The 12378-nt window shown below is 52.2% G+C and overlaps 1 protein-coding gene across 1 annotated transcript in view; it reads right to left on the bottom strand.

Annotated features, from left to right (window-relative positions):
- Window positions 1–12378, bottom strand: part of LOC148164581 (voltage-dependent N-type calcium channel subunit alpha-1B-like) — a 92664-nt gene that overhangs the window by 26158 nt on the left and 54128 nt on the right. The window contains exons 13-14 of the mRNA XM_088022870.1: window positions 8136–8232; window positions 5022–5130 (exon numbers count right to left, since the gene is read on the bottom strand). Of these exons, the coding sequence (XP_087878996.1) occupies window positions 5022–5130; window positions 8136–8232 (206 nt within the window). The remainder of the gene's footprint in view (window positions 1–5021; window positions 5131–8135; window positions 8233–12378) is intronic.

The raw sequence follows: 12378 nt of genomic DNA on the forward strand, positions 1-12378 counted from the left end.
GTAGGACTTCTCTACTCAGCGTGGTGCCTTTGAGATTCAGTCCACGTGGTTGAGTGTATAAGTAGCCTGTTTCTTTTGATTGCAGAGTACTACCTTGTGGTATGGATAGACCCCAATTTGTTTATCCATTCACCAGTTGTGAGCATTTGAGTTGCTTACATTTTGAGGAGATTATGAAATAAAGCTGTGAACATTTGCATATAGGTTTTTGTGCAGATGTATGTTTTCTTTTCTTCCCACTTGGGAGTGGGCTGGCTGGGCCGTACGGTAAGGAACTGCCAAACTAGGATCACAAGAATTCCATATTATGCATTCTCACCAGGACTTAATATTGTCATTTAGAAAAGTACTTTAGTCGTATTAATAACCATGTAGTGTTATCTTACTATGGCTTCATTTTGGATTTCTCCCATCCAAGTACGAACCAGGCCCGACCCTGCTTAGCTTCCGAGATCAGACGAGATCGGGCGCGTTCAGGGTGGTATGGCCGTAGACTTCATTTTGGATTTCTCTAATGATTAATGATATTGAGCATCTTTATAGGTGTTTATTTGCCTTCCATATATATTTTTTGGTGACATGTCTATTCGAATCCTTTACCCATTTTTATTAGGTTGTTTATTTTCTTATTACTGAATTGTGACAGACCTTTATCTATTCTGGAAACTGATCCTATATCAGATACATGGTTCAAAAATATCTTCACCAATGCTTTAGCTTTGTCTTTTCATTTTCTTAAATGTCTTTTTGAAGAGCAAAAGTTTTTAATGTTGATAAAGTTCAATTTTTCAATTTTTCTTTTATGGCTCATGCTTTTGGTGTCTTCAAAAATCTTTGCCAAACTCAAAATTGCCAAAATCTCTCTCCTGTGTTTCCTTCTAGAGGTTTTATAATTTCACATTTTACATTTATGTCTATGATCAATTTCAAGTTAATTTTTGTAGGAGGTAAAAGGTATGTGCTATGGACTGAATTGTGTGCTGCCCCCGTTCACATGCTGAAGCCGGAACCCTCATTGTGACTGTATAAGGCCGAGAAGGAGGCAATTAGGTGAAATGAGGTCAGAAGGGTGGGACCCTGACCCAAAGAGTTAGTGTCCTTATGAGAAGAGACACCAGAAAATTCATTCACTCTCTGTATGCACTCAGGGAAAGACCATGTGAGCACACAGTGAGAAGGTGACCACCCTACAAACCAAAAGAACAGGCCCAGGAATGAAACTTACCTTCCTGGCACCTTGATTTGGACTTTCAGCCTCCAGACTGTGAGAAATAAATTTCTGTGTTTAAGCCACTCAGTTGTGGTTCTTTGTTATTGGCAGCCCTAGCAGACTAAGACGCTAAATGTCAAGACTTTTCCCTTTTCTGGATAGTTGTCTAAATTTTTCAAGTATCATTTGTTGAAAAAATTATCTTTTCTTCATTAATTGCCTTTACAACTTCATCAAAAATCCATTGGCAATGTAAGTATGAGTCTCGATTGTGTTCCACTGACCCATGTCTCTGTCCTGTCACCAACACGATACACCTCAATTGACGTGCTTTATAGAAAGTCTTTGATTCAGGTAGAGTAAGTTTTCTTTGTTCTCTTTTCAAAATTGTTTGTTATTCAAGTTCTTTTGCTTTTCTAGATACATTTTAGAATTTGTTTGTACATTTCTACCTAAAAACCTGTTGGGATTTTGATTGGGTGAACATTTATTCTATTGATGAATGTGGGAAGAATTGACATCATGACAATATGGAATCTTCCAATGCATGAAGATGATGCAGTGCTTAATTTTTAGATCTTCTTTGCTTCTTTCAATGTTTTGAAATTTGCAACATACAGATCTCACATATATACTTTTTAGAGTTATCCAACAACAAAGAAGTACTTCATGTTTTTGGTGTGATTTTAATGGAACTTTTTCCCATTTCAATTGTTAATTGCTAATATATAGAAATACATTTGCTTCTTGCACACTGACCTTGTATCCTGTGACCTTGCTCTATACTTGGGGATGGTTTTAGTTACTTTTTTTAATGGCTTAAAACAACAGAAATTTATTATCTCAGTTCTGGAGGCCAGAAGCTCAAAATCAAGGTGTCCAGCATGACCGTGCCTCCTCCAAATGTTCTAGTGAAGAATTCTTCCTTGCCCGTTTCTAGATGTTGGTGGCTCCCAGCCATCCTTGGCGTTCCTTGGCCCGTAGATGCCTCCATTTTATTCACTTTTTCTTAGAGTCTTTCAGATTTACTCCATAGATAATCATGTCAGTTGTGAATACAGGCAGTTTTATTTCTTCCTTTCCAATTGGTATGCCTATTTCTTTTTCTTAACTCATTACAATGGCTAGGACCTAACGTATGGTGTTGAACAAGAATGGTGACAGCAGACATCCTTCCTTTGTTCTTGATCTTAGGGAAAAAGGGGTTAGTCTTTCTTTGTTAAGTGTGTCATTCGCTGAAGGTTTTTCATAGATATCCTTGATCAGATTGAGGGGGCTTCCTTCAGTTTCTACTCTATGCAGAATTTTTAAAATCATGGATACTGAATTCTTGTGAAATGCTTTTTCTGCATCTATTGAGATGATCATATAGTTCTACTTCTTTGATATATTAAATTATATTGATTGATTTTTTATACTTGAACTCAACTTGCATTCCTGGGATAAACCCTACTTTTGTCATCAAGCAAATAGATATATATACAGCCAGACTCAGTTTGAGAAAACTGGGTGGAATATTTTTGTGTCTACAGTCATGAGGGATACTGATCTGTCACTTTCTTTTCCTATAATGTCTTTGTCTCATCTTGGTGTAGGAGCAATGTCAGCACACTATGGTAAGTTGAGAAATGTCCTCTTTTTCTCTATTTTCTGGAAGAGTTTATATAGAGCTGGTATTATCTCCCCCTTAAATGTTTGGTGGACTTCACCTATGGAGCTAACTGGGCCGGGGATTTTCTTTGTTGGAAGGCTTTTGACTATAATTTAATTTCTTTAATAACTATAGTGCTACTCAGATTCTCTCTTCCTTTTTTTAACCCACTCAGGTTATCCATTCTTGAATGAGCCTGATAGTTGGTGTCAAGGAATTTTTCCATTTCATTTAAGTTGTTGAAGTTATTGACAGAAAGTTCTTCATAAAATTTCCCTGTTATCCATTTAATGGCAGCAGGACCTGTAGTGGTGTTCTCTCTTTCATTCCTTATATTGGTTATTTCTATCTCTTTTTTTCTTGATTGGTCTAGCCAGAGGTTTATTAATTTTATTGTTTTGGTTTTTAACATGATCATTCTAGCTGTTCTGTTGCAGGCAGACAAGAACAGAGGCAGACCAGTCTGAAGCTACTCTAAGAATCGAGTCAAGACCCAAGAGAGAGGGGCTTGGACCAGGAGCTAGCAGTGGGAGAGGACAAAGAAGTGATCATATTCTGGTATATTATGAAGGTGGAGTCAATCATATATGGATCAAAACTGGGAAAAGGATTTTAAAAAAAAGAAAGAAAGAAAGAGGAGGTAAGAATGACTCCCGAGGTTTTTGTCTTGAGTGACTAACTGGAAGAACAGAGTTTCCACTGATGGAGATGGGAAAGATCATGGGGAACACGTGGCGATCAAGTTTGGGCAAGTGAACTTTGGAATGCTTCCTGGGCCTCCCAGTGGAGACAGTAAAAATTCACATGAGAATGCAGAATGCAGGTCTGGAGTTCAGGAGGAGGCCTGCACTAAAAACACAAAGTTGGAATTCCCAGTATTTAGAGCCATGAAAATAGGTGGAATGACAAACGTGGCAAAGGGAACAGTCTGAGGGGCACAGTGACATTCAGAGGATGGGAGACATGAGAAAACAGAACAGGAAACATCAAAGGGATTCAAAAAGAAGGACACGACCGCAGAGGAAGGGCTGAGCCGCGGGCGGGCGCGGCCACCGAGGAAAGGCTGAGCCGCGGGCGGACAGGACCACGGAGGAAGGGCTGAGCCGCGGGCGGGCGCGACCGCCGAGGAAAGGCTGAGCCGCGGGCGGACGCGACCACGGAGGAAGGGCTGAGCCGCGGGCGGACGCGACCACGGAGGAAAGGCGGAGCTGTGGATTAGGTAAAATGAGGACCGAGCACACGGAGGTCGCCGAACAGCTCAGCAAGAGTGGCTCCAGCAGCATTGCAGTGGAAACCCACCTGCAGACCGAACAAGAGAGACCAGAAAGACAATACAGACCAGTCTCTGGAGGAGTTGGTCGCTAGGAGGGGAAGAATAAACATAGGGAAGCCAATGGAGGGAGCAGAAAACCTTTTAAAGACGGGAGAGATCATAGCTTGTTTATAAGTTGATACAAAGAATCCAATAGGGAGGAAAAAACTGACAGGGCAAGAAGCAGGGTGCAGAATTTCTGGCATGACATCTTTGGGTAGATGATGAGAACGGGACCTAGAGGGCAAGGGGGGCAGGGTACGGGACTGGCCTTGACTCATCCGCTACAAACGAAATGGCTGAGCTCAAGGGCTCGAGTGCAGCCAGGAGGGTGGTGTGGGGGCAGAGACAGTGCAGATCCCCTCTGGTGGCTCTAATTTTTCTAATTTTCACAGGAGGGTGAAGGTGGAAAAGATACACTAGAGGTTTATTCTCTCCTAGATTTGGCACAGGCTATGCAGTCCTATCAGTTAGCTCAGGAGAGGACCTGACAGGGCCCGGGGTCACTACGGGGAGTGGACAGAAGGCACACAGACGCTGCACCCTGGAAGGGTGCTACCTCATGTGAACCTATGTTCTGCCGTCACATGCTCTGGGTAACCTGGACAGGTCATTTAACCTGCACCTCAGCTCCCACACATAAAAATGGGATCATTACAAGGCTCAAAGGCAGGCCGGTTATCAGGGGATAAGGTCAGTGCCCAACAGAGGCGCCATGAGCAGCTGTCCTTGGTCGCCTCCAGACAAGCCTCCTCACCCCCCTTCCCTGCACACCCACCTGGGGGTGGCTCTGGAGTGAGACCGCCCAGTCCTGGCTTGGTGCCCTGCCCAGATGCTGCCTTGCTCACCTGGAGCCAGCTCGGTCTCCAGTGCAGTCCGAATGAGGGCCATCAGCGTGGACGTGAAGTGGACGGTCATGTCCTCATTGGAGATGGGCATGTTCATGCGAACCAGGGGCTAGAGACAAGGGGAACAGGTCAGGGCCAGGCCTACCAGCGTCCCTCCACCACAGGACTACAAGGGGCTAGAGGCCCCTAGAGGCTGGGCTTCACCTCCTGGGGGTGCTTCTGCAGGCGCCCAGGCAACGTTGGGTGGCTGGGAGTCTTGCCAGCATTCACACTCACCCTTGGACCACCCCCCCCCCATTGGAGCAGTCCCTCCTTCTCCTAGCTACAGAAAAATAGAAGTCCAGGTAAAGACTGTAGCATAGCACCAAGCCAGAAGCCTGGATCCCTCTGAAAGAACAGGCACATGCTTAGCCAGAAGGACCCCTGCCCAAGGCTGGAATAAGGGGCATGGGGCCTGGGCTGAAGAGGGAGGGATCTGGGCTGCAGAACAGAGGTGAGGCACCCTGGGATGGCCCACAGACAGGAGGGAAGACCCCTGTCCTTACAGCTCTGCCCAACGTCATCTCCTCCACCGGCAGCCTGGAGCACTGGACAAGGGGCGGCTTAGCCAAGAGCACAGCTCTGAGCTCCCACTCCCAGTGAGGCATCCCTTCACCCCAGGAAGGCTTCTCCCTCTCACCCCCAGTCAGGGGGCTGGAAGAGGCAGCCAGCACCTTCCAGTCAGAAGGACCCAGAACAGATGGTACTGCACAGGGCCAGCGTGGAGGCTGGTAGGGAGAGGCTCAGGGCCATTGCACAGGAGTAAAAGTACTTCGGACCAGACTGGGGGCAGTGCCCTGCTGCTTTGCTCCCTGTTTCCGCATCAGGTGATCAGTCCCTTTCCTCTCCTCATTTTTCAAGGACAGAACAGCGGGAGACAGATGTGTGTCTGTACCACAGACCTCCGGGTATAGCCAGCAGCTGCCCAGAGCCTGAGGCTCTGAGAACTTAGGTGGTGTCCAGGAAGAAAAGTACCCTTGGTGTGTCTGGCATGGTCTCAGCCTGGGAGGTCACCTAGCTGACCAGGTAGAGCCCTAGGGGCACCGTGACCCACCTGTCTTCTCCCACCGCTCTCTTGTCGTCTACCATAAGACAGAGCTAGAGAAGTGGGCACAGGGCCCCTCCCCGGGTTGTGCCTGTCCTCTGCCAAGCCCACATCCCATGACAGAGCAGCCTCTCTTCCCCTCTAGGGGGGGCCCCCAGCCCGGCCCCCAGCCCTGCCCCCAGTGTCTGGGCCCTAGATCCAATCCTCGGCCTAGTAGAGACTGGGTGGCTAGAGACACAAGCCCAGACTCTGCCCCCCTGAATGCTGGCAAAGCCCCACCTGGCACATTGAATCGTGGTCCCAGGACCTCACACATCACCTTTGTGATGCACACCAGGAGAATCGGCTTTCCAGAGCACAGGGTCCCTGTAGACCAGCACCGATGGCAGGAGGAGAGGCAGAGGGATTCCTCTCTAGGGAAGTCAGGGAGTCGGGTCCCAGCCTGAAGGGGGAGCAAGCAGGTGATTTCCAAAAGAAGAGAGCTCTGTCCAGGGCACCTTCACCAGAGGCTCTCCTCTGCCTGTCCAGGCCCTAGAAGGGCAGGGATCTCTGGAAGTGGCAGAAGGACAAGGCCAGGGTAAACAGACAGGCATCTCTGCCCTGGGCCTAGGACCTCCTGGTCATAGCACTCTGAGCATCTCCTGGACCCACCCCAGCTACCCAAGCCCATCCATTCCTACCCACCCTGAGGCCTCCCCTGGTCTATTCATGACCAGAACCTTGGAACTGGCCAGCACAGCTGGGGAGGGGCCCTAAAGGCTAGCCCATCAGAGCCCTGCATGCCCAGCCTGGCCCCAGGTATCAGTGTGGACAGAACTCTCCTCCTTGGGAACAAAGCTACAGTCTTGCATGCAGGCCTCAGGCAGGCGCAACATGCATGCCAGGCAGGGGAGGGCTGAGGAGGACAGCAGAGGCATCTGCCGATGGCCTGAAGGAGCCACTTAGCTTCCAAAGGCTGTGCTGAGCCAGGTGACAGAGGGAGGCCCAGATTGAGAGCACAGAGACAGACAGCACGGACAGAACCAGAGAGAGGAAAGCTCTGCTGGGAAGCTCGCTCAGAGAGAGGGCGGTGGCAGAGAGGCTCCAGACACATGCTGGTGGAGCCGCACGACTCGGGCTGGCTCTGTTTTCTGGGAGCAATGGGAGCTGCAGCAGGGCTCTCGGTGTGGCGCGATGGGTGGGGGGTGGGGCTGGAGGGATGGGAGGTGCCTACACACCAAAGGGCACATGGGGCAGGTGGGAGCAGGCTTGGGGCTGGGCCATGTGACCTGCCCGCCCCCCAAGGAGGGAGGCCTGGAGATGTCCTTCAGTTTACCACCTCCTTGCCGCTCAGCCTCCTGGGCTCCTCAGCGATGGAGGGAGGGGGCGTGGGACTACCTGTCCTTACCCTGCAGCAGTCTCTGAAGCCCCAGGAATGACAGCAGAACGCCTCTCCCTGGCATCCTTTCCTTCTTAATGCCACAGTGCCTCCTTCCCGCTGTGGAACTTGCAAAGCCCTGGGGATGCTGCCTCCCCAGGCTGACAGCAGCCCAGACCTGGGGAAGTTCTGCATGTGCGGAGCTGAGTGGGGGTTCCTCAGAAGTGCCAGAGGCCCTGCAGGCCCCTATTACCCCAGGTTCAGACCCAAAGGGCTGGATACCTCCACCCTCATCAGGTGTTTATGGGACAGAGAAGCTGAGTGCGGTCCTGAGCCCGGAACAAAAACAGCTTCTGTCTGAAAGGTGGTCTGTCCCCTCATTTCTGGGAAAGAGAAGGAAAGGAAAAAAGGCAGGTGGAGGGCTCTGGCTCCGTCTTCCCGAGCCTCTCAGGGGCTCTCAAGGGGGCACACCTGCGGGCACAAGGGGCAGGTGCAGACACCATCATGGTATCTGTGTCCCTCTGTCTGGGAAGGTAGAGGACATGGCTGGAGCAGAGAAAAGGAAGAAACAGTGAGACAGCAGAGTGGCAGACAGACAGACGGACAAGCCCCGAGAGGAGACGGGAGACCAGCCCCAGCACAGCCAGCCTCGGGGTGCAGGGTCAGGGTCTACCTTGTATGCAACTCGGGCAGGGCATTTCTCCCCCAGCCCCAGGGGTGGGGACATGTGTTTCAGCATCTCAAACATGTCATTGTAACTGATGCGCCCGCTGGAGACCCGGCCCAGGGAGGCAGAGGCAGGGTGGGGTCCACAGGAAGGGGTGCGGCGGGAGGGGGCCAGGGGGAGGAAGCAGACAAGAAAACAGATCCAGTTAACCAGCGTCCGATTACACGCCAAAAGTCAAAATACGTAAAATGAGGGACTTCTCTGCTTGACCCGATCCCCTCCTTGCCCCTCCCAGCCTCACCTCCACACTTCAGCCCCACGCAGGGCAGCGGGCAGGGGTGACATCTGAGCTAATGAACATGGAGGGATGAGGAAGGGCTGCATCGGGGCGGCTTTGGGTTGTCAACTTCTGATTTTACACTTTTAGAAACCACAGATAATGCCAAATCAGAAGAGCTGCTTCACCATGCCGGGAGAGCCGGCAGACAGAATTACGTGACTGATGAGGCCGGCCTGAGAACCACGGCAGAAACATAGCTTTCCGTCACGCTCAATTTGCTTCCAAGTTAGCCTAGAGGCTAAAGAAGTGGAGAAAACTCTACAACAAGCCAGAAAACTAGAGCTGGGGGAGCCCCGAGGCTCTAGAGACAAACTTGACGGGTGAGTCCTGCCTCAAGCCCAGAGACACCCTAGGCCGCCCAGGGCGGGGCTGCTGCTGGGAGTCAGGGCTAGGCAGGAAATGGGAGATGGGGGGGGGGAGGGGGCAGGGGCGTGGTGGGCAGCTGGGGTGGGGTGTGGCTTGGAGCCACTCTTGCACCCTCCTGTCCACACCAGGGACAGGGCTGGCCCCAACACACGGGACAAGGCTGCGGATCCAGGGAGGTGTCTGGGGGCCGATGACTGTCTTCCAAGGTAGACAGGCCACCAGGCCTGCAGCCTCACCTCCACCCCTGGGGACACCTGCCTATGGGACCTGCTTGGGGTCCCAGAGACGAGGTCGGGTTCAGGCCACCCAGGAGAGAAAGGCAACAGCTTTTTCCTGGCAGGCACAGCTGCCCCAGGGCCTGGCCCTCCTCTCAGGGTTCCCAGCCTTGGCTGAGTGGATCAATCCAGAGGTGAAGCAGGAGGGCCCGACTTTGGGCCTCCACTGCCTCTGTCCTCGCCTCCCTCGGGGACCAGAAGCCCCTCGGTTGTCAGGCTCTTCAGACTGGGAGGGGCCGCTCCTCCTGGCCTGCTTGTGCCCATGCGCTCCTCCTCTGGGGCCCTTGGCCTCCAGCCTGTCTGACCATTAGCCCACCCTGCAGAGCCTGGAGGCAAAGCCGGGAAAGACAGCTGCTTCCTCGGGCACAGGCAGGGCCTGGCCCCCAGCTCCCACCCAGCAGCCGACCCCTGCCCTCCAGGCCCAGCCAGCAAGCTTCGTGTGCACTGCCTCAGAAGGCTGCCTCTCCCCAGCCAGCGGGAGGGGTCGGGAGATCAGATGGGGCACCAGAGCGTCCAGGAGGTTGGAGTGCGGGGGGCGGGGCAGGGCAGGAGGAAAGAGAGCTGAGGTGTCCTCATTCCCAAACCAGGCAGGGAGTGTGCGCTGCGTCTGCATTTCGGGCAGGGAAGGGTATGTCCCATGGAGGCTCTGAGTTGCAAACCTTGTAGGCCAACCTACGAGGGCAGTTCTTCCCTAAGCCGACGGGTGGCGCAATACAACGCAACAAACTGTACGTATCCTTACAATGAACCCGGCAAGTGGAAAGGAAATGTCACAGGTTATGGCAACCAAGGCACGATGAGCCCGTCCCGCCCGCCCACCCAGCCTGCGACAGGAAGAGGAGCCGGGCGGCTGGACAGGCAGCTCCCTGCAGGGAATCCTGGGGCTCAGAAAGCCCCGGGAGGCAGGGCAATCCCAAGACCATTTCCAGAGCCTGACGCGGGCAGGAGGCACACCATACAGAACCAGTGCTGGCCCCTGTCGCAGGCCCCCACTGGGCACGCACTGGAACCACTGGTCCGCCTTACCCCGGGTCTTGTTCGCCCACCCTCTCTGGCAGCCCCTGCTCTCGCTCCCTGAGTTCCGGAGACCCCACGCCTGGCTCTCCTGACCGTCTCTACCTCTTGCATCTCCTGGAGTCTGCTGGCATGGCTAAGGACCCCCTAGTCCCAGGGTGGGCACCCTGGCCAACACCGACGTTTCTCTTTCCTGTCCAGTCAGCTCCAAGTCATTTCTGCAAAAGAGGGAAGAAAGAGGAAGCCCCACTTTGGCCTCACCCAAGGTGCTTGCTACCTCACTGGACCTAAAGGATCATGACGAAGGGTCTGGAAGCATGGTGAAGCCCCCAGCCCCAATAATTACCCAACCCAATTCACAGCCTGTTCTCTGGCTCATCTTCTCTCTTCCACCATCGAATCCCTCACACGGCACCAGATGGAAAGTGGGGGCACCATACTGTCACTGCAATGCAAAAAACTGTCCTCGCTGTCTGTAAAGCAAAGTCAAAGCTCCTTGTTTATCCCAAATTTCAAGACCTTCTCAACCTGTCCCAGCCGCCCTTCCAGCCCCTTTGCAATGCGTTCTCTTCTCCATCAGACACAATCACAGCCCCTTCCCTTCAGCCCCGGCCCCAACCTCTTCTCTAAAGCTCAATCCATCCTGCCCTCTTCAGTTTGGCTCAAATGCCACCTCCTCTGACTCACCGGCCAGATGGGGTTTCTCCCTCCTCGAACACCCCGGGCTCACACTATGGCTCCTCTGTTCTCCCACAGTCCCGTTGGACTCAGCATCCCGAGAGCACGTGCTTGCTTCACCTACACACCCCTGGTCCCCAGCACACGGCGGATGCTCAGGAATGTTGACTGGGCAGACGGATGAACACAAAGATGAGTAGACAGATCGCTTACAGGTGTGATTGTGATTCTCCTCTCGACTCTCTACCCTTCACCAAGTGAGGCAACGGGGAAGATGGGAGAAGGCGGCACCATAAAGCAACAACCCCACGCCTTCTTCATCTCCCCACAGCAGGCATGTGTGCACGCACATGTGCACATACATACCCATGCACACCTGCGCTCACACACATGTGCACACACAAGCATGCACGCCCGTGTATACCCATGCACACGTGCATTCACACACACGTGCACACATGCACTGCACACATCTGCACACAATCACGTGTGCACGCGTGTACGCATATATACAAACCATGTGTGTGTGCGCACATGTACACATGTATGTCTGTTGCATATTCACACACGTGCACACAAGCACACACACGTGCACATATGCACTGCACTCACATTTGCACACACGTGTGCACGCTCATACGCGTACACACAAACCATGTGCGTGTACACCCATGCACACACGCGTGCACACATGCACCACACTCACACATTTGCACAATCACGTGTGCACACTCGTACGTGTACACACAAACCATGTGCGTGTGCGCACATGCACACATGTATGTCTGCTGCACACATGCATGTACGCATGCCACATGTGCACACAAACATACCCGTGCACATATGCAACACGCACCCACAGAGCCATACACACATATGAAAGCTTGGGAAATTTCACAAAGTTCTGTTGTTCTTTAAGTCTCTCCGAGAACGAGGAGACAGCAGAGTGGCCACCTGGGATATAAAGCGGACCACATCCCTACATCTGCCACGGAGGCTAGGAAGGGCTCAAAGCACCCTCGGTCCTGTGCCCAGGACTCAGTCTCCTCAGCTGCCTCTGCTGGGCCTTCCCCTATCCCCTGCCATCTGGAGGCAGGCTATGTTTTCAGCCCAGGCCACTTGGGAGCAGCAAGTCTGAGTGTTAGTTGCGGGTCACATTTATGCTACTTTTGGACCATGGTCTTGGGTGCTATTTCACAGATGCCACCTCTGGGGTGACGCTTATATTTGCTGTCTACTCTTCCACAGCACTTTCTTTACCCCACTCCCAATGGCCCCTGCCTTCCAGAGGCCCCATTTTCAGAACTCTGGATTTGGGAAACAGTCTGAGCCCCCTGTGCACCATCACAAAACCACAGTCTGGCCCAAGTCCATTCCCTGTATGTCCAAATTCTGCTCCACCTGTGGCTGGACTAGGGGAAGCCCTGGGTCTACAGTTCATAAAGATTGGGGGGAAGTCCTCCCCTCTCACAGGCCTGCACTGACTTGCCTTTGTCGTGCACCTATGAACATACTGCCCATACAGCATCTCTGCTTCCCTGCAACACACCCTTTAGAAACAACGTGCCCGGTCCTC

This window comes from Eumetopias jubatus, unplaced genomic scaffold (assembly GCF_037043125.1).
Source record: "Eumetopias jubatus isolate StellerSeaLion01/CBP00866 unplaced genomic scaffold, mEumJub1_p1.0 scaffold_4, whole genome shotgun sequence".
Lineage (NCBI taxonomy): Eukaryota > Metazoa > Chordata > Mammalia > Carnivora > Otariidae > Eumetopias > Eumetopias jubatus.